The following is a 21,419-nucleotide window of genomic DNA, read 5'->3' as shown; positions in this document are numbered from 1 at the left end:
GGGTACTTGCTCTCATTGAATTATGAAATAAAGTATATGATTAGTAGCTTCTTCTGATTATTAAATGGTCATTGGTTATAGTTGAATATGAAATATACACTTTACATGTGAATTATGAAGTGAAATGTCATGCAAGATGATTCGTGATCGGAAGTTAATAGCGTTTATCCTTTCTTTGTGTGCATACAATTGCCGGAATACCTGGATTCCGCTCGTAACATTCCTGACAAATGAAACGAAGAATAAAACATATTAAAGCAACACCAAAAAAAAAAAACAAAGAATGTCTCAACTGATGACATAGTTGAGGTAAGTTAAAACTCTGCCAAAGGAGTGTCTTGTTAATAACACTCCTAAAGAGATTAAGTGTAGAAACTGTAAACTCTATTTGCATAACTGAAAGGACCGTTTACTACGTCGAAGATAGGGATCAAGAAATCTAAAATTCATACCTAATTGGGACGCCATCTCTGTAAGCTTGATACCGTAGTCTTCCACACCATACACTCTTTAGAGAAGTATCGAGATGGGAATAGAAGCTTCAACCATATGTAGGCTTAGGGACCCAATATTGTTTATATAGTTTAGAGGGTTGAGGTATTTAAAACTCATTGAAACTCCTCTCCCTTTAGGCTCCACACGAATTTGTCAATCGTAGTCCAACTAGAACATTGTGTATGTGACACAATTATAGCGCACCACCCCTTACATGATTTTAGATGAATCATAACTGAGTGGGGTCCACTAGTACTCACGATCACAATATCTAACACTTAGGACGATCCAGATGTTGATCAATAAAGCCCACCTTATAGAAATCTTACAAATGGTACATGTCGTTTTTCCATATACATATAGAGGCTCTATAATTATCGATTACGCATAAATGAAATTGATAAAAAAAAAATCCTAACTACTAAGATTGATATCATAATAAATGTAGCATAATACAAGAATGCGGCATGTGCATATAAAATAAATTAACATGAAAATAATTTGTAGGCAGAACTATTCCAATTAGTTAGTAAGTCCATCAACATATTCCATCTTAAAATTGATTTTAAGAATGATTGTTTAACTAATATTTATGTTTGGTTGAACTAAGGCCTAATGACAATATATAAAGCAATATACATATACATATATATATGTATATATATATATATATAATAACAAAATCCCAACAACCATCACGACTACTCTTTCCTCAATCAATAAGGGACTCTCCTTCTTCGACGTACCCTTAGAAACCATAGTTAAAATCCTGCATTGGATCGATGAGCTTAATGAGGTTAATATCATAACATGAAACTAAAAATTCATGAGAATTTTTAACTCTTTTTGGTCATTCCACAAATATTTTAGTCTTATGGTTCTGATAAGAATTTCACCAATCAATCGTATCTTTCAATATGATTTCAAGAAGTGATAAATATAGCTGATATATCTTTCGACTTCCAACATTGCCTCATCCCAGGAAAAGTATATATCCGGACGATAGTCAACCAATACGAAATAATATTTATCCTTACTCGTCTACGTTCACATATACACTATACGAATATTATAACAATTTATAAAATAATTATTCATATGGAATCATTTTTTTATGAATAAGGTACCTACAAACAGTGAGGTTCATTCGAATATGATAATATCTTGTCGATTTCAATTCAGTGTCAGAATGAAATGGTTTCTTCAAAGAATGGAAATAAGTTTTGAAAATTCGTTGTTAAGCGTCCTAAAGTTTTAGAAGATAGATCCACAGTATCTTGCATATCCTTATCCGAGTTTGATAATGTTTCCTTTAAATCTTACTAAATATGAGATGAAGATGCAAACATATTCCTACTTTATACATAACTTCCCGTAACCTGATAATCACCGACGACTACTGTTAAATCATTCATTCTTTTTATTCTCTTACCCTGAAATCTTTAAACTCACAGGTGGGACTACAACACACGTGGGCAACTGATTAACAAGTAGAGACTTTAATAGGACAATACTATATTAACAAATAATAATATATCACGCAAGCACATCCGTCTGAGCAGTTGTGAGATATTATTACCCTTAGATTTTCCTTTCAAACCTCGTTAAGAGTCGTAATGATCATTCGTTTGTCATCTCATCTGAAACCGTTTGCAGCGAGTATGTCTTTAACATCATTGTATTCTCTCTTGTGATACATCATACAATTTTGCACATTCATCTAATTTACACTCATGTGGGTTTGTTTCGTCACCTCGTCAGCTGCAGCTTAATACACTTCTCTGTTAAAGCCATTGTCAAATTTGCATTCTAATGCAATTTGCTCTAGCAACGTGTCCAACAGTATTTGATATATTTCTCTAGTTCATTTTACTTTTAGTGCTATAGTTGAAGAATTAGCAAGGAATCTGACAGGCTTTTCATGCAGTGAAAACCATGTCAGGAGAAATAGAGTTTTTTCCGAAAATTGTGTTGGCATCGCTGCACGATTTGTCCATATTTCCAACATCCCACCTATGACGATGACAGACAGTTATGAAATGAGGTATCGTAAATGTCACTTAAAACAAGACACATGCGATATCAATTAACACGATTAAAGAAGCGACACATGCTCTTCTTGATGTCCAAAACATATACTAAATTCACGCATAAAATATATTACGATAAAAGGTACTCACATTTCTTTAAAAGTACATTCAAATAAAAGTAATGTAGAGTACTCATATCTATTCCTACTATTGTTTAGGGTGTCTGCCCATATTTTTTTTGGCAATATCGCCGCACACTCTTATCATGCATACTCCTCGCACTGAGTAACTCGAACCAACTTGTCTTTAATCGTTTGTTAATACACTATACGTCATTGTGTTAATCTCTACGTCCCCTACAGGTATACCAACATCCCGTAGATCTTGGTCTAAATCATGTTCCAATCGTATAAATTTATATAGCATATAGCAAGCAACTATAATTTTTACTTGTGTTTCAAATAGATACTACAATGTCGTCTTCAATATTGAAAATCGACATTTCATTACTCCAAAAATAACACACAATTGCGTTTCACAGTTGTGCACGTCGATAGTTAAATAACTCATTCATGTTCATGGAAGCTTTACCAGTTTGATACTCTTACAGGTGGTACTGAACACTAGGTAGGGAGCTAAAAAACCCGGCAAATATACGCATTTGTATTTGTAGCATAATATTTTTTCATAATTTTCATTTAGTGATATTTTTAGTGGATGTTTAACATTAAATTATTCGAAAATTAAATAATCAGTTCTTGTCAGAGCATTTGAAGCAAAGCATTCCCAATCGGCTAAAACATATAAAATTTTCATATTAAATGAACACGCATCAAGTACGTTTTGAGATAAGAACCCTTTTATGTTGCGAAAGCTCGTATGGTCGGATACTTCTATGTGGGTAAGAATGTGTGTCCTATCAATTACCCAACGCAATCTTAGATGGAGCTCTACATTAAAATTAGTACCTGAAAGTATATAGTCCAATATGGATTTAATTGAAATTGCAGGGTTTTCTATCCAGATTAAAGTCATAAATATGTTTCTAGAAAAACCAATGGATCCCTTATTAGCCCGTGCAAAAATCAACGGCTCTTGATGGAAGTACTCAACTATTTTTACTTTATTGGCCCCCGCATAAATCTCATATGAATAGCTAAATTCGAACAGTCAAGATTGTGATCCTTACACGTCCTCAAGTCTAAAGATCAAACCATCTTTTATGCATCATCAAGTCTTGATCTCACAATCACAGACCAAGCTAATGGGCCCTCGGGCTGTTGACCTGATCTCGATCTACCAATGTAAATAACCAAAAGTCTGAACATGGATCCTATGTACATGGCATGCTCACTCTCGTGCAAAGTAAGTGCAAGGCATAAACAGACATTAAGTCGGCTCCCGATTGTAGAGACTGTCCATCCTAACTCAAGTTAGTCCCCTCAACAAGATCACCATACATCTTATGAACCGGTGTCCATATGTGTGTCCCATGCACCTATGATGCTTACGGTCTAACAAGGTATTGAGATTCATGGACCATGACTCTCTTAGGTTAATGATTGTCATGTCCAATCTCAAGTTCTAAGGACTACCAAAGGAATCACTCCTCAATAAATTCAATGAATATAAAATGAGAGCAACACTAAATTTATCTAAGCCATATCACATGTCCAATCTAGGACCCATGGTCACCACAATCAACAGCTGAAATTCGTCTAATCACATCTAGGTGGCTAATGGATGAGAGCACGGATAGTTTTGTAGGGCACTAACTTCAACAATATCAGCGTCCTCTACGGGCCTATTATTAATCAAATGTTTCAATTTCATTTTGAAATGAAGAAAAAAATTAATAAGGCAGGCCTAGGGAAAATAGTTGTATACCCCTTCCTCCCTTTCTAAAAAAATAAAAGAGGATATTTGTTGAGAGTAGCCTTGGTTTTTTGTCAAAAATCATTTGTTCGATCAATTTTGGTTATAAACGAACAACAATATAAAACTCATATCAATCATAATGGCACGCAATTTCAACAAATGTTTGCGTTAATAATCAACAAAGAGCAACAATTCGAATTGCTCGTATTATAATAGATGTCTATAATATTTTTAACAAGTTCTAAAAATCAACGGTAATCAAACAAAAAAAAAATTGTCAACATGTTCGTCACAACAATTGACCCTAGAAAATGAGAATTTCGTGATCTTTTAGGATTAGATTTCGCTCCAACTAGTCCAATGAAAAATGTGATATCACAATGATCATCTCACAACCACATGCATTAATCATGATAAATCCATATTGGTTTCGCAAATCTTCAAAATTAAATCAAGAACAAGAAAGAGCTTACCCTAATCAAATTGGTAGATTTAGTCTTGCTTCAACCTATCTCTATCCACAAATTTAGAACACATAAATATCCTTATTTAGATTAATGCTATGATACCATAAAAACCAACAATGTATTTGAGCTTGATGGTGAAAGAGAGGAAAAATCGATATTAAAGAAAATAAAAGGAAAAAAAAAAATAGACGAAAGAAAGATGACATGAATAACAAGAGAGAAGAGAGGGGGTAGAGACATATTAAGGCTTTTGCTATTGAAGATTATTTTAGAATTGTGATGTTTGTGTATAATTAGAACTCTTCCCTTGCAATATAGTTGTGTTATATACAACTTTCTCTCATATAAACACAACCTCCTCTTCCTCTCATTATTTATAAATCTTTCTTCATGTAAATAATAAAAAAGAAATAAGAAATTTGAAATTCTTCCCTCGCCTATTATTTCACATTTACCCACATCCCTCTCATTATTAATTATTTATATTTAATTAATTACAAAAATGTCATTAGGATAGCTGAGATCAACCCAACCCAAATACATTGTAGTTTAACACAAACAAATACATTGCGGTTTAACACGAACAAAATGGATGGAAAAATAGAGAATGAAAATATGGCTATTGTAGAGAAGATATATATAATTCACTGGACTAATAGAGTTATAGAGCATATGTTTTAATAGGCCCCATAGCTTTCTTTGTGTGTGCGCGCGCGCAGGCTCTACAATTAAGTATTGAAAGAAATTTGAGTATATGGAAAATAAGTGATATCCGGATAAGCAATTAGAAGTAATTTTTGGTTTATGATACATCAACCCTACTTTGGTAAATTGATAAACTCACTAATCCTATTTGATGGCCCACAATAACCATTGAAATACAATAAACCCCTCATAAGTTTTCATGTGTGCATAATTCTTTGGTTGTAAGAAAGAGAGTTGTCATAAGAAGAGAGAACCATGTGCTTGATCAACAGTTAGATTAGGAGTTTTTTTTTCTTTCTTTGCACGTGCTTGATCAACAGTTAGATTAGGAGGTTTTTTTTTCTTCTCTTTTTTTACATTTCTCAGGCCGGCCTGGGGCAAATCAATTCGGATCTAGCCCCATGTCAAGCTTGGCCCGGATCTAAATTGTGGCCGAAGCCCAGCCCAAAACCGGCAATGGCTAACTTCACACCATTTCTGATGACTAATTGCAAGGGAGTTGACATGGTTATCATATATGTTTACAAGGTTGCGTGAGTTGGTTAATCACACAAACTGCCTACTGATCAAAACCGGCCAACAAGATTTGCTCAGGTAAGAAATGCCCGCTCATGATCTGGCCATTCATCAGGAGGGCCCATGTTCGAACTGGCCCAAGAATCAGATGTCTGGTCACTAGGGGGCCCACATGTACATAAGAAACAGGGTTGTTCGGGAAAATGTTCAGAAGTCCACATTCAACATATACATGTAACAGAGATAGATTTGCCTTGTATGTTTGGACCAGGGCATTTTCATGATGCGGCCCATTAGATAATCCATCAGATCCCATCACGGCCTGCAAACCAATGCCTAGTCACAGGATAGCATGAGCACTACTAGGGCCATCCAGAGAAGGAAACAGATGCTACAAAACCATCAGCCGATGGTGAGGCCCATGGACTACAGTTTAAGGTGGACACTCAAATTGCTGGTCCCCCCTTAATCTAGCATTGAACACGGTGACCTGCTAAACGAGTTACTTTCATACTCACTGCCTCCAACAGATGGGTCTATTTGATGCTTGCTCAGTGGAACAATTTGGGTGAAGAACACATTTCAAGGGTCCAAAAATGGTGTTGTGGTGGGGCCGATAATAGACAGATCATGCCACAGAGAACTCTACTCGATATTTTTGTTCAGAAAGTAAGAGTCAGAAATGAAAAGAAACCGAAAGAAAGGCAAGAGTTATGTTATAAAGTTGCAGTCTTGAAAGTGATATTTGCCTCCAACCATCTGTTAGATCAGTCTGCAAGAGAGTTAAACAGCAAAGCCACTTCCAAGATTAAATCAACCATCTGTTAGATCAGTCTGCGCGAGAGTTAAACAGCAAAGCCACTTCCAAGATTAAATCAACCGTCTGTTAGATCAGTCTTGATCTGTTAGATCAGTCTGCGCGAGAGTTAAACAGCAAAGCCACTTCCAAGATTAAATCAACCATCTGTTAGATCAGTCTGCAAGGCAGTTAAACAGCAAAGCCACTTCCAAGATTAAATCTACCACACCTTGCTAATGAGAGAATACATGTACTTCGATTTGCAATATTGAAGCACTACCCACCCAACACAGCTTTGAAAACAGATTTGCAAAATAGCACCTTGGAAAGGCTTCTATATTGAATATAAGACATACACAGTTCACTCTAAAACTACACCGATGACACATCTAAGTGCGACGAAAGAGAACGGATCCAACCATAATCATATAGATGTGTCAGTCATTGGTTGGACATTTTCCAAACCACCCATTTCCAATCTTCAAGAGCCCTCCAATCAGGGATGAGGATTATCGGAACAGTTTGATTTTTCAGGGCAAGACCAACAAACAAACAGGCCCAATTTATGAAATGCATAAAAATGGACGGATATTGAATTTGTGATCACAAAATAATATCAAGAGCACTGAATCTCTCCTGCAGAATATTGCAAAGACGACAACTTTCACTGAAGGGAATTGTTGATTGTAAAACAACTTCAATTTTCATAATCTATCACAATTGCAACTTACTTGCTCAAAGGACTACAATTCCCTATTCTACATTTTGTTCTCACAAAAAGCAGGATGATGATTGTAGGTGTCAGTTCATCTTACTAATGAGTTCATTGATGTTATCCTCTCGATCACCGGAGTCACCACCATCCTTGTACAGGGTTCTCTTTTTTTGTAGAAGTCCTTCTGGCTTGTTTAGCTTGAAAGGCCACAGGAAGCTAACCACCTCCTTAAAATGACGCCCCACCGTAGCAATCTCATGAACAATGTCTTCAAGGCAGATGATACTGTACTTTCCAAGAGCCTACAGATTGCAGAAGAAACCCAAATTACACATAGAACAACTAAATCAGAAGCAAGATATAAAACAGCATCTCTTTTTGACCAGTCATCCTTCAAGGCTGGGACCCCTAGTTGGCTATTAGCTACTAAAATAAGGGGGCCCAAGGCCAGCACAGGACCCTTAGCTACCATCCACCTTTTTTGCTATCTATTTTGGTTTCAAATGCAGCAGAATATTTAGAGTACGCATCTCGGCAGCACAAATTGGATTCATATTTTTAGACAGCCAAGAATTTATGAGATCAAGTCGGAAAAGGTTCACTGCTGCTTGGTTAAGGGACTTTTTGGACCGACCCATGATGCCATAATGTGCAGGCTGTCAATCAGAAAACTTGCAGATGGGATGGCTAAGGTTGGGAACTCAGGTCATCCCACCCATAAGTTGGGGTTGGAAACATTGCCAGCACATTAGCATGGACAGCTCAACATGGATTTTCATGGTCTGACAAAAAGGAAATCCACAAGTTTCAGGACAAGATGACATGCAGATGGGATTTGGACCATGTTTCAGGACAATATGACATACAGATGGGCTTCTGAAAAATGGACCAGATAAACTGCATGCCAAATGAAATGGATGGAAGGGAAGTTTGAAATTCGAATGTAAATAGAATGTCAAATTTAGTTACTGAACGGTAATAGAATTAGAATGGAACAGAAAAAAAAAAACCATTCAGAAAAGCGTCTGGAGACGCCAATAAAATGCTAGGGACGAAAAGTGAGAGAATGCAAGCACCCAGGTCACCACATATTGTCATGGGGAATGATCCTATAAAACTAGTTTGCATGACATCAAGATGCAGATTGGTACCATGGACCACATGGGTAGTATAATCATCAATATGAACAGTGCATTTGATCCAACACACTTCGTGGGCCACATTGACACAATACACACACACACACACACACACACACAACAATCCAATCAATGACCTCCAAAATGGACAGTCTTGACTAGACCCCACCCCACCTTGGATTGCTTATGCCTCTCAAGATTCGGTTTGACTGATCTTTAACCATCCACTTGGTGTCTTAAAAATAATCTGCTATAACAAAAAGGCCACTCGGGTGGCCAGGATCATCCAAATGGTGTAATTTTCGCGGCCAGCGAAGAGTAAGGTAGCCTGTACAAACAGTCCAGATCAATGTTTTGGATTCTTAACATGCCCAACCCAACTAATGTGCACCATAATACAATGAGACCTAGTTGTATAAAATCATCCCCAAACTATTATTGACAAAAAATAGATAAATAAATAAAAAAGGAAAAGAAATGAAATGTAGCAGGTAGAGGTTGTAGATAGTAAATATATCTCTAACACTTCGACGGCCAGTATATCTCTTAACACTAAAACTACCTGTTCAATAATGTTGTTGTCAGTGAGAGGAACCCTCTGCCTATCCATGTTCCCATAACCCTTCTTGTAAACCAACTCCTTCACACTCTTCATATTAGGATATCTACAATGTACAGTAAAAACTCGTTAAGAACTGAAATTGAGTGGAGGAACTGACTCCTGAACACTTCATATGAGGATATCTAGAACCAGACAGTAAAAATCTCATTACAGTCCAGAATTGAATGTAGAAATGGAAAGCAGTATATGGTTTTTGCTATTACCCATATGTCACATATGGTTCAACCCTCTGCAACATATCCATCAGTCCTTCGTTTGCTTTTACGAAAACACCATCAAAGATGTGCTTCAACCGCAACATATGTAGAACCTTCTGAGACTTCGGATGCATATCATTTGTGCTAAAAATTATGAGAGAAGAAAAAAATTTATAAAAAAAAAAAGAAAAGAAAAGAAAAAAAAGAAAAACAACAAATAGAGAAGGGAAGTAAGAATGTAATGTTTGCAACCTACCCCCCAATGCGAATAATGAAAAGCAGTTTTCCTTCAACTTTGCCACGCGATGGCCTTTTCTTCTTTTTCCTGTGCTTCATTTGGACGAGGTCCAACTCCTGGGAAAGGAATATATCACATAATTAGAAGGGATGAATATAAATTTTGTCTTTTCTCAATGGTATATTAGCACAATAAATAAAAGTAGGTATCCTTTATCCTACAAACAATTTTTTAAGGATAATGTGAGAATTTTATTGAAAGGTTACTTGGCACATAGCCAAATAGAAATACACACACACACACACACACACACAGATTACAATAAGAGGTAAAAACAACATCACAGCCCAAACAAAGAAGAAACATCAAACACATTGACATGTTTAGACCCCGAAACCCCATCTAGAACATCCCTCTTTTTTATTTCCAAACGGTCTGTTCCCACAGTCCCCCTTTTTGTTGAGGAAACAGCAACAATTGCGCTCCCCCAAAATGTTCCATAGGCCATCGAGAATGATCAGCCACCAAGGTGTTGTCCGCCCATTAGCGAGGGCAACACCATGACAAATCCATAACTTATCCTACCAACATTTTAAGTCAAGAGGAATAGATATCAACAGAATAAATTAAAAAATGCAGCCATTAACCAGAAACCAAAACCCTTAATATTTTGAATGTCACTTTTCGTTTCACAAGAGAAAATGTGAATAAGATTTTTCTTTTCTATAAGTAGGAAACGTGTACAAGATTTGTGCACAGATAATGACAGAGAATCTGTGGCAAAGATGCTGACGTGGCATACATGAGCAGGACATGGGCCATTGATCAAATGGAGCACACCATGAACATGCCCTGCCCAAAAATCGGGCCCGTCCACTCTTTCAGATGAACCACACACAATGAGAAAATACACAAAACGGTATTCAATGTGCATGTATGCCCCCCCTTATGAGCAGACCAGCTTAATTTTTGGGTCAGAACGTGTTTGTGGTGGATCTCACCTAGTGAATAGCCAGGATCTCTCACATTTGTGCCCCATTGGTGTGTGCAAGGTATTCAAAATCGGTTACATAACGGTAATGGTCATAACCGTTATGCGTTATGGGGCCGAAATGGCCGTAACGGCCCCGTAATGGTCCTGTAACAGTTATTTCAAAAAATAAAAAAGGGTCGTAACAGCCGTAGTGGCCCGTATCATAACAGTAACGGTGGTGGCCGTTGCGGCCACCATTACCGTTTTGGAACACCTTGAGTGTGTGTACTGCACTGATCATCTCAATTCGTCCTTGCACAGATCCCCTTGGTGAGGCCTTGAACAGAAAATAGAGTAGTTCATAACCTTCATGAAATGAGCATAAACTCAACCAAATCTTCAACCTTTTTAGGAACCAGGGTTTCAACCAATGTTATGGCAACAATTTTTTTGGAGCAACTTTATATAGTAACAGAGATGAGCAACGAAATGTAGGTTGCAAACTTTTGTTTCCAATGTATGAACCTAGGGGTCGTTTGGCAGGTGCCATTTGGGGGGATTCGCTAGGTTGTGATCCTATGCTTGTGGCCCATCTGAGGCTTGGAATTTCATCAATTTTTTTCCATTGTATATATTTCAATGGGCTTATTACAATCATATGTAAAACATCACATATATACACTAATTAGGGATATTAAAGTTGATCTAGTAATTAAATTCAAACTCCCGTAAATATACTACATAATTTAAGTGCATAGATATTTTTGGATTACAGCGGATTCTGAATCCAGTGTGCCAAACACAACCAGGGAATTCTGAATCCAGGGGATTTCCAATCCAGGTATTCAAAGTGCCAAACAAGGCCTTATGGGAGTTTGGTAATTTGGAAACTGTACGAGAACATATAAAGAAACTTTATCAAATATAATAACAAGTATTGGTAAATGTAAAACAACGGGAAAATGGAAGACCACCTTGCGCCTATGGCATTTTCCAATTAATGAACTTACAGAAGGTCTGGGAATTTGGTAAGGATGCACGAACATATTAAGGAACTTCATCAAATATAATAGAAGCACATAAGTAACGTTAAATTGAAGAATCATCTTGCACCTGTGGCATTTTCAAATGTTGAGAAAAAGTGAGAGAGTCATCATAGCCAGGTCCCAACTATTTGGGATCGGCTTTATAAATCCTATGTTGACTATCATATTGGAAACAAAGAAAAGCATCATTTTGATTATTTTCACAGGGAATACACTCCCTAGCAGCCAGTCTGCACACCTACCTATTCTGATAAACATGCCCATTTTTTCAAGTATGGGAATACAATGGTACAGTCTCTGTATCATTAATTACCAAAGAAAAGAAAACAGTATATGCAAAAAAAAAAAAAAAGGAAGTTGTTGTAAATATAAATGCTTTAATTCCTTGGCAGATGCTAATCCCAGACACATTATCAAGAATAAGAGGGAAGCCAGGGAAATTTTGAAGATTTTCCAAAAGCTTAATAAATAAACTTAGACAATTACTTTGTCACGGAATTCTTTGATAAACTGCTCAGCCCTTCTGAAGAGGAGTTTCCGGTTTTCTTTGCTTCTCTGTTTTCGTACTGCCAATTGCTCCCTCCTTTTTATTGCCCATTCTTCATTGTTCTTCCTTTTCTTCAGCACTGTCTCCGGAATATATGTGAGGGGCTTTGGTTCTGCATCCGCCATGACAGCCTCAGCTTTAATCAAAGCTCCTGTAGGAAGTGTATCAGTAGCAGGATCAATGACGACCCGCAATAGATGGGACTGGAAGATTAGAGGTATATTGTTGTAGGAACATTGGAAAGGTTGAAATGTTCATAACAAAATATTACACAAGTGATAAAATTTCCAATACATGGTGTGATTACTAAAAGACAGAATAAGGAAAAGTTCTAACCATTGCATTTGCAGTATATGTTTCCATTACAATGTATTCCATGCCCTACTACAACTCGACCCTTTCATAAGAAAAACTTTGAATTACATTGAACCCAAAAAAAAACACTATATTCAGCCCAAATATGCAACAAAAGGCAATTAAAACTGCCTAATCCATAGACTTTTTTTTAAAACAAACAAGGAAACCAACACGATGAGAAGCTAACTCTCAACTGAAACTGTTTTTTATGTATGAACTCCAAAAAAAGTGACACAATAGCGAGCTGCCTAAAGCAATTAAACCCAAATCCTACAGATTCCATCTAGCAACTTGTATTATTGTGACCAACCCTTAATCAATGTCAATCGGACTCTGACATTTGGAGCTTTCCTGTTAACCTTTTTTGAGCAGATCAGTGTTCCCACAAGAAGCGTTTGGCAATTTCACTTAGTGTGGCAGGCACTTTTGAACCAAGACTTCACGAGAGAAATATCTTAGGCATATACCTCTATAAACAACCTCATGGGGAAAATGGATCAAAGGAGCCGAATAATACAATCTTTAGAAATGAGATTCTAAATCCATGATATTCTAAATCCCTTGGCTTGTGAAGAAAATTAAAGCACCATTTATCGATTGGGCTATTTCAAGGGGATTCGGGGTGTTGCCATCAATGGATTTGGCATAAATTGGACACCGAGTGTAGGGTGGCAAAACTTGACCCAACCTGACCTCGACCCAACCCATAAAGTCAAGGTTTTTTTTTTTTTTTTTTGAAAGATCACGATTTGTATTAAAAGGGGAGAATTACAGAGATAGATAAGCCACTGAGATAGCGGACATGCTACACTCCTAAAAACTGTAGATTACAGCCCTTTAAATTCTCTACATTAGAAGCCCACTCAATTAAGAGTCTCCTCGCTCTAAGCGCTATGGAATCAGACGGATTAGAAACATCATTGAAACATCTTCCATTTCTTTCTTCCCATACTTTTCACCAGATAGCAAGAAGGGACATTCTCCATAAATCGGTCCTCTGAATACCCAAATTTGGACCGTGCCACGCCTTAAGAGATTTCCAGTAGAATTTGGGGAGGCCCGGACGATATCGAAACGGGGTAGGAAATCTGACCAGATCCAAGTGATAAAGGGACAGTGGATGAAGAGGTGGTCCACCGATTCTCCACTCACCATGTAGCATAGACAAACATTTGTGATAATCATGCCTCTTTTTCTCAAGTTGTCCACTGTTAGGACTTTCTTTTTACCAACCAACCAGAATCTTGGGGGGGGGGGGGGGGTCTTTGTATTTCCAAACATGATTAGCATGGGTCTCCTCTCCTCTTGAAAGATCCCCCTCCATACTCCTATAAAAAGATTTGACTGAGAATACTCCAAATTTATCACTTTTCCAAACAATTTTGTCTGCACTTCACTGATCCAACTTAACATCCTGGATGCGGTTAAGAAGGGCTACATATTCTTCAACCTCATAGTCATGGAGATTTCTTCTACATTATGGACCCCACACCAAATCCTCCCCGAGGATGGAATAACAATCAGTGACCAAACTGACCTGATTTGAGGCAACACAGAAAATGCGCGGAAATTCATCTTTCAATGTAGTATCACCCACCCAACTGTCATACTAGAACCGAGTATTATCCCCTTTCCCTATTGCAATTCCTATCCTTTTCAGAACCTCCTCCTTCATGGATGACACCCCTTTCCATAGCGATGAAGCTCTGTAATTTGAGGAGTCCTTTGTCCACCAACCATTCTCTGATCTCCCATATTTTTTCTTGACTAACGTATTCCATAGAGTCCCATCCTCCGTCCCTAGTCTCCAGGTCCATTTGCCTGAGATGGCCCGATTCTTGCTCTTTAGGTTTTTTATTCCAACCTCACGTTCTTGCATATGCTTACACACCTCTTTCCACTCGACCAAGTGAAATTTTTTCCTTTCTTCCTTACCATGCCATAGGAAGTCTCTTCTAAGCTTATCTATAGTTGCCAAAGTTGAGGCCAGACATTTGAACATCGACATTACGTATAGAGAGAGATTGAAAGAGCTGCCTTGATTAAAGTGATTCGTCCACCTAGAGATAAGTATCTGCACTTCCATCAAGCTAGATACTTCTCGAATCTGATAATGACCTTATTCCATAAGGATTTTGGGGGCTTCCCTATACAAAGCGGAAGGCCTACATAAGTGGTCGGAAGGCGCCCCACTGAACAATTAAAAAAACTCAGCAAAGGACGTAACCTCATCTTCCTTCATGTTTACCCCAATCATCTTGGATTTAGTCATATTCAGTCTAAGACCCAAAACTGCCTCGAAACACCGGATAATGGTTCGCAAATTGCTAACTTTTTCCTGATCTACTTCTCAAAATAGTAGAGTATCATACGCAAACTGCACATGAGATATCGGTCTGTCCATTCCTTCTACATTGGCACCAGAGATAATGCCTTCATCCTGATCTTTGTTCAACATTCTAAATAGGGCTTCCCCCACCACTAGGAATAAGAACGGGGAGAGAAGGTATTCCTGTCGCAGACCTCTAGAGCTCTTGAAGAAACCTTTAGGGGATCCATTCAGAAGGATCGAAAAGAAGGCGGATCCTACACATTCACTTATCCACCTTCTCCATCTCTCCCCAAAACCCCATTCGCTGAAGCATGTATTGCAAAAAACCCCAATCTACATGGTCATATGCCTTTTCTAGGTCTAACTTGCATATTAATCCTTGTTCTCTTGATTTGTGAGAAGAATCTAAGCATCCGTTTGCTATGAGGGCGCTATCCATAATTTGTCTACCCGGGATGAATGCACTCTAATTATCTAAAATGAGCTTTCCTAACACATCTTTCAACAGAGATGCCAAGACTTTTGCTAAGATCTTATAAGGGCCACCAATTAGACTGATTGGTCTAAAGTCTTTTAATGAGTCCGCGCCTGGAATCTTCGATATCAGCATAACAAACGTTGCTCCAATGTCCTTTGATAATCTGCCTCTAGCATAAAATTCATTGATGAAGCCCATAACATCTTTCTTCAGAGTTTCCCAAAAAGTTTGGAAGAAAACGATCGGGAATCCATCTGGCCACGGGGCCTTATCTCCTCCCAGAGCTTCCACTGCCCTTTTTACCTCTTCCATCGAAAATGAAGCTTCTAGGGCGCCGGTTACCTCTGCCGTAAGACTGTCCACTGGGAGCAGATCCAACGTCGGTCTTTTCCGTTCTTCTCCACAAAGAAGGTTGTTGAAGTATCGGACGACCTCTTCCGTAATTATCTGTGGGTCGTCAGTCCGTTTCCCATCCACAATCACGCTACTGATTCTGTTTCTTCTAGCTCTCGCACTAGCTATATTATGGAAGAATTTTGTATGTTTGTCTCCTTTGATCCACTTTATCCTCGCTCTTTGTTTCCATGAGAATTCATCCTTCGACACCTTGGCAACATAACTTTGGATTAACTGTATCCTTCTGTTTGACGTATTTGTTGCCATTGGTTCTATTTTTGCTTCCGTATCAATAACTTGCAACTCAGTTAGAATATCTTGTGTTTCCCATTCTCTTTTCCGAAGGACCACCTCTTTCCGTATCTTTAACTTGCCTTTCAGGATCCTCAGTTTATTGCAAAGCCTGAAACCTGCGAATCCTTCCACCTGCATTTCTGACCACCAATCTCTTATGAGTTGATGGAATCCTTCTATCTTCAACCACGCCGTTTCGAACCTGAAAGGTTTCGGGCCCCAATTGTTGTCTTCTACTGAGAGAGTTAACAGACTGTGATCTAATGTTGGTCTCGGAAGAACGGTCTGCGATATCAAGGGACATAGATTGATCCAGTCGGTCGACACCGAGAATCTATCCAATCTGGACATGATTGGATTCGTGCGTCCATTAGTCCACGTGAATGTAGCTCCAATCGGGGGGGGGACCACTAATTCCTAATCCTATATCCATAGAGAGAACTTGCGAATCCCTGGGGTTATTTTTCTGGCGTTTGACATTTCTGTCGCATATCTTATTATGTTGAAATCTCCTCCTATGCACCAAGGGCCGCCGAACTTATGTCTTGTATCGTTCAATTCCTCCCAGAAATCTTTCCTTTTATCTTCTTCATTTAGTCCATAGACCAAAGTTATGAGGCAACAGAGATCAGAAGATACTTCCTCAAGAAGTACTGATACTGAGTACAGACCTTTCCAGCTATCCTTTAGCAACCAGACCGAAGACTTCCAGGCCACCAAAATTCCTCCTGAACTTCCTACTGCATCCAGGGTCACCCATTTCGCGTCTGACTCCGTCCAGATAAACCCTAACAGCTTGTTGTAGAAACTTTGTATCTTTGTTTCCTGAAGACATATAATATTTGATTTACTTCTCCCGCAAACGTCTTTGATTAGACTTCTCTTGTGTTTGGACCCTACTCCTCTCACGTTCCATGACAATATCTTCATATAGAAACAGAGCTACCCCATGACCCTTGTGAGTCTGTGACCCATTCTTAAACTGAGTCCTAAAAAACTTCTTTAGGCTAATTGAAATACTTTGTGCTTCCTTGTTGTTGCCCGCCTTACTGTGAGATCTCCTAGGGGATCTCGTTCCCAGCAGTAGTCTGCCACAGGTCTCGAAGCAGTGAAATAAGGTTATAAAATCTTCGGGATGATCTCCGAAAGATAAGCCTGTGGATCTCCCAACGTGTCCCATTGTGTCCCTTATCCATTTATTTTATTATAATACCTCAATTACATTAGCCCTCTATTCTTCAAATTCCGCCCTTATCAAATGTTCACTTTGCTCTTCTACTAAGACTATTCCCAACCTGAACTACAAAGGTTCCGCTTCGATAACCCATTCATCGATTTCTTCTTGAAATAAGGATAGAAGAGCTTGGCCTGCTTCTGACTCCCTGGAAGCCGAGGAGCGAGGTGAGAAGCATTCTGGAGTTTCCGAGTCATTCAAATGCCAAGGGAGAAGATCAATATCCTCTGCGAAAATGGCGTCCTCGTCGATCGTAAAGTCGATATCTTCACTAGGGGGGTGCTACTTTCCACACATATTGCGCTTTGACTACCCATAGCATTCATCTGGGGTCCTCGGCTCCTCGCACATGTGGGGGATGTTCCAGATCATCCCATTCTGACACAGACAAGGGATTAGACCAACACATGTCTCGACCTCTCTACGGAGCGTTTTTAATTTCGAGATTCTCGAGATGGGTTTGGGCCGACCCATTTCCCATATGGGTTGTGTTTTGTCAACTTGAAATTAAATGGGTTGGATTTGGGTTTGGTGGGCCAAACCTGACGAGTCATGAAAATGGTCTGCTCCCTGCCTCCTCACCAAATGCCATGTAATAATATAATAAAATATAAGCTTGCAAAATCATAAATTTGAATATGATGGACGTAATTTGGATTATAGTGAAGGTTTGATTTTATATTAATTAATAATCCTAAATATGTGGTTATTATTTTTATATATTTATCAAAATAAAAATATTTTTATTAAAAATTTATTTTTTACATTTTGTAATTAAATGGGTTAGGTGGATTGGGTTTGGGTTTATCCATTTATCGGTGCATTGGACTGGGGTTGAAATTTTCAGCCCATTTAATAAATGAGTTGGGTCTAAGTTGGACCCAAACTCAAACCCGACCCTACCCAGTGCCACCCCTAGGAACACGTGGACGCAAAGTGGGGCCTCTCTGTCCAAAGTCCAGACAATGCAAGTTTAGTATGATGGTAGTTCATTGAATAACCTGGATGCCAGATAAATTGGTGGAATTGTAAGATATTGTGATGGTGTGGCAAAGATGGCACTCTCGAGACCAATTGCAATCGAGGACTCAAACAAAACTGAAGCCATAGCTCTCCTTACCAGCTTGAAAATTAGCAAAGGATCATATAGAAGGTCAAACAACAGTGGAAGGAGACTTGGAAAACATTGTTTTTTGGGCAAGAGAGTGATAGCCTTGGTGGCAAGCATTCATCATTGATGAAATTAGAGATATCATTGCAGCTTTGGATATAGCTTTCTATCTCATGCCTAGCGCAGCCGATATGCTTACAACAAACAACCCGCTCAAGGATGACATCTCCACCACTCACCTTGCATGCTTTACATGTTTTTGATAAAATGGTTTTTTTTTTGTTTTTTTTTTTTTTTGAAGAGCAATGCAATATCATTAAAAAGGAAAGAGATACAGCAGAAAAGAAAACAGAAAAACCAGAAACTAGGGACGCTGAAATAGCGAACCAGCTACACACGTAGGAACAAAAGATTACAACCCCTGAGTTTGTCTACATTTGAAGCCCATTCTATAATGAACTGATTCACTCTACGGAGGAGGGACAAAAAAGAGTGAGACTCATTTCTGAAGCATCTGTTGTTCCTCTCTGACCAAACTGTCCACCAAGCTGCCAACAAAGCAATTTTCCAAATAGGGGATCTTTGAGATCCCAAACGAGCACCGTGCCAAGCTTTGAGAAGAGATCCCGTAGAGGAGGGAGAGCACCCGACCATGTCGAAGGCAGAGAGGATGTGACCCCAAATCATGCTGATGAGGGGACTGTGCACGAAGAGGTGGTTTTTGATAAAATGTGTTTATTTATCATGTTTAAAAATAAAAATATATTTAAAAAAAAAAACAAAAACTTCAATTTTACAAAATAATAACTTCAGCTAAACTTAGAACTCCCTAAAGCAATATCACGCCCGAGTAATTTCTTCGAGAAATAACTTCAATAAAACGAAGCTCCTATTGAGGAAGAAGTACATAGACGAACAGCAGACCCAGGTTTTCATTTCGTGAAAGCAAGGCCCAGAGTTCAATGATACAGACGGTTGATCTGTTAGACCATACTATGGATGGATGCCCCAAAATATCCTCAACAAAACAATCCAAATCCACAACCGTTCAATTTGTGGCTTGAAAACAGACGTCAATAAGAGGGAATAAAGGGGTCCATGATCGGTGGCTAGAATCGTTCAATCTAGAAGGTTTTTTGAAGCAACGGTCTAAATCGGTGAACCATGGGCCCCACTTGCATCAACTGAAAACAAAGGTACGCGTTGCAAGATTAGACACCCGAGCGCCAAGTTCTAACCGTCCGATGGAGATGACACTGCCAACGCTTTGTCAAAAAACTTTTTTTTTTTTCCTTTTTCTTCGAATCTGAAGCTGAAATTTCTAGGGTTTTACTTCAAGCTGAAATATACATACCAGGTGTTCCGTTATTCGATTTTCTCTTTGGGGAGAGAAGACGAGAAGCTCTGCACTCTGTTTCTTCCAACTTCCGTGCTGGTGATGAGAGGGAGAGGAGAGGCTCCGCCTTAGGGTTTTGAGAGGTTTTTCCAAAGAAATGTCACGCTAGTACACGTGCACACGTGTAGGTCATGCCACGCCAGACGCAGATTGCACACGTGGAGACTGATGTGATTCCTGCATACGGCATACCTAAGCTTTTTAGGGCCCACCGTGATGTATGTGTTCTATCCACTCCGTCCATCAGTTTCGGCGGCTCATTCTAGGATACAATCCCCAATATTAGGCGGAAATGGATTGGCTACCCCGCCACCAGCCCCGTGGGTGGTGGTCGGTGCTATGTGGGCCCCACCATGATATATGTGTTTCATCCATTCCCTTCATCCATTTTAACGGATCATTTTAGGTCTTTAGCTAAAAAATTATAGGGATATAAATCTTAGGTAGACCACACCCAAGGAAAATAAATAGTGATTGGATATCCACCATTTAAATCCTCCTAAGGCCCACTATACTGTTTATTTAACATCCAATCTGTTAATTAGATCATAAAGCCCCTGATGAAGGGAAAAAACAAACATCAGATGGATCCAAAACTTTTATGGCCCCCAAAAGGTTTTAAATGATCAATGCTCATTCAACACTGTTTCCCCTAATGTGGTCCACTTGAGATTGGAATATATTTCATTTTTGGTCTCATACTGTAAAGTGATGTGGAAAAATTGATAGACGGCATGGATGAATCACATACATCATGAAAGGGTCCACATAGCACCGACTACTAGCCATTGGCCGGTGGCCAGGGGAGTAGCCAATCTGGAAAGGGACCGGCCACTCCCCGCCACCAGCCCGTGGCTGGTGGTCGGTAGTTTGTAGACCCCACCATGATGTATGTGTTTCATCCATTCTCTTCACTCATTTTTACCTATCATTGTAGGTCTTTATCTAAAAAATTACAAGGATATAAATCTTAGGTAGACCACACCCCACGGGAAAATAATAATGATTGGATATCCACCATTTTAATCTTCTTAAGGCCCATTGTACTGTTTATTTGACATTCTGTCTATTGACTATATCATAAAACCCCGTATGAAGGGAAAAAACAAAGATTAGATTGATCCCAAACTTTTATAGCCCCCGAATGGTTTTCAATGGCCAACACTTATTCAACATTGTTTCCTGTAATGTGGCCCACTTGAGATTGGGATATATCTCGTTTCCAGTCTCCTGCTATAAAGTGATCTGGAAAAATAGATGGATGGCATGGTTGAAACACATACATCATAGATGGCATGGATGAAACATATACATCGTGTATGTGTTTCATCCATTCCCTTCATCCATTTTCAAAGATCAATTTAGGTCTTTATGTTAAAAATTATATGGATATGATTCTTAGGTGGACCGCACCATAGGAAAACAATAGTAATTGGATATCTACCATTTAAATC

The 21,419-nt window shown here is 38.7% G+C and overlaps 1 protein-coding gene across 2 annotated transcripts; it reads right to left on the bottom strand.

Moving 5' to 3' along the window:
- Window positions 1-7,534: 7,534 nt before the first annotated feature.
- LOC131216961 (large ribosomal subunit protein uL30y-like) lies at window positions 7,535-20,046 on the bottom strand. 2 transcript variants are annotated; one of them, XM_058211608.1, is made up of 5 exons: window positions 19,924-20,046; window positions 9,820-9,917; window positions 9,570-9,707; window positions 9,307-9,409; window positions 7,535-7,907 (listed from the first exon to the last, which is right to left on the bottom strand). In XM_058211608.1, exons 2-5 carry the CDS (start codon window positions 9,897-9,899, stop codon window positions 7,692-7,694), a joined length of 537 nt encoding a protein of 178 aa, XP_058067591.1. In that variant the 5' UTR covers window positions 9,900-9,917; window positions 19,924-20,046; the 3' UTR covers window positions 7,535-7,691. The 2 variants fall into 2 exon arrangements, with proteins under 2 accessions (XP_058067591.1, XP_058067590.1); XM_058211607.1 differs by lacking the exon at window positions 19,924-20,046 and adding an exon at window positions 12,307-12,492.
- Window positions 20,047-21,419: the final 1,373 nt, after the last annotated feature.

The sequence above is a fragment of the Magnolia sinica genome, chromosome 10 (genome assembly GCF_029962835.1).
Source record: "Magnolia sinica isolate HGM2019 chromosome 10, MsV1, whole genome shotgun sequence".
In the NCBI taxonomy this organism is placed as follows: Eukaryota; Viridiplantae; Streptophyta; class Magnoliopsida; order Magnoliales; family Magnoliaceae; genus Magnolia; species Magnolia sinica.
The sequence above is the reverse complement of the archived record's forward strand: the minus strand, read 5'-3'. Positions and strand labels throughout refer to the sequence as shown.

Excerpts from the sequence above, each read along its gene's own strand:
- LOC131216961 (XM_058211607.1), bottom strand. The coding sequence starts at position 12,492 with ATGGCGGATGCAGAACCAAAGCCCCTCACATATATTCCGGAGACAGTG. Across the intron at positions 9,918-12,306 it reads TCAAAGAATTCCGTGACAAA|GAGTTGGACCTCGTCCAAAT; the intron begins GTAATTGTCTAA and ends TTCCTTTCCCAG. Across the intron at positions 9,410-9,569 it reads GAACCATATGTGACATATGG|ATATCCTAATATGAAGAGTG; the intron begins GTAATAGCAAAA and ends TGTACATTGTAG.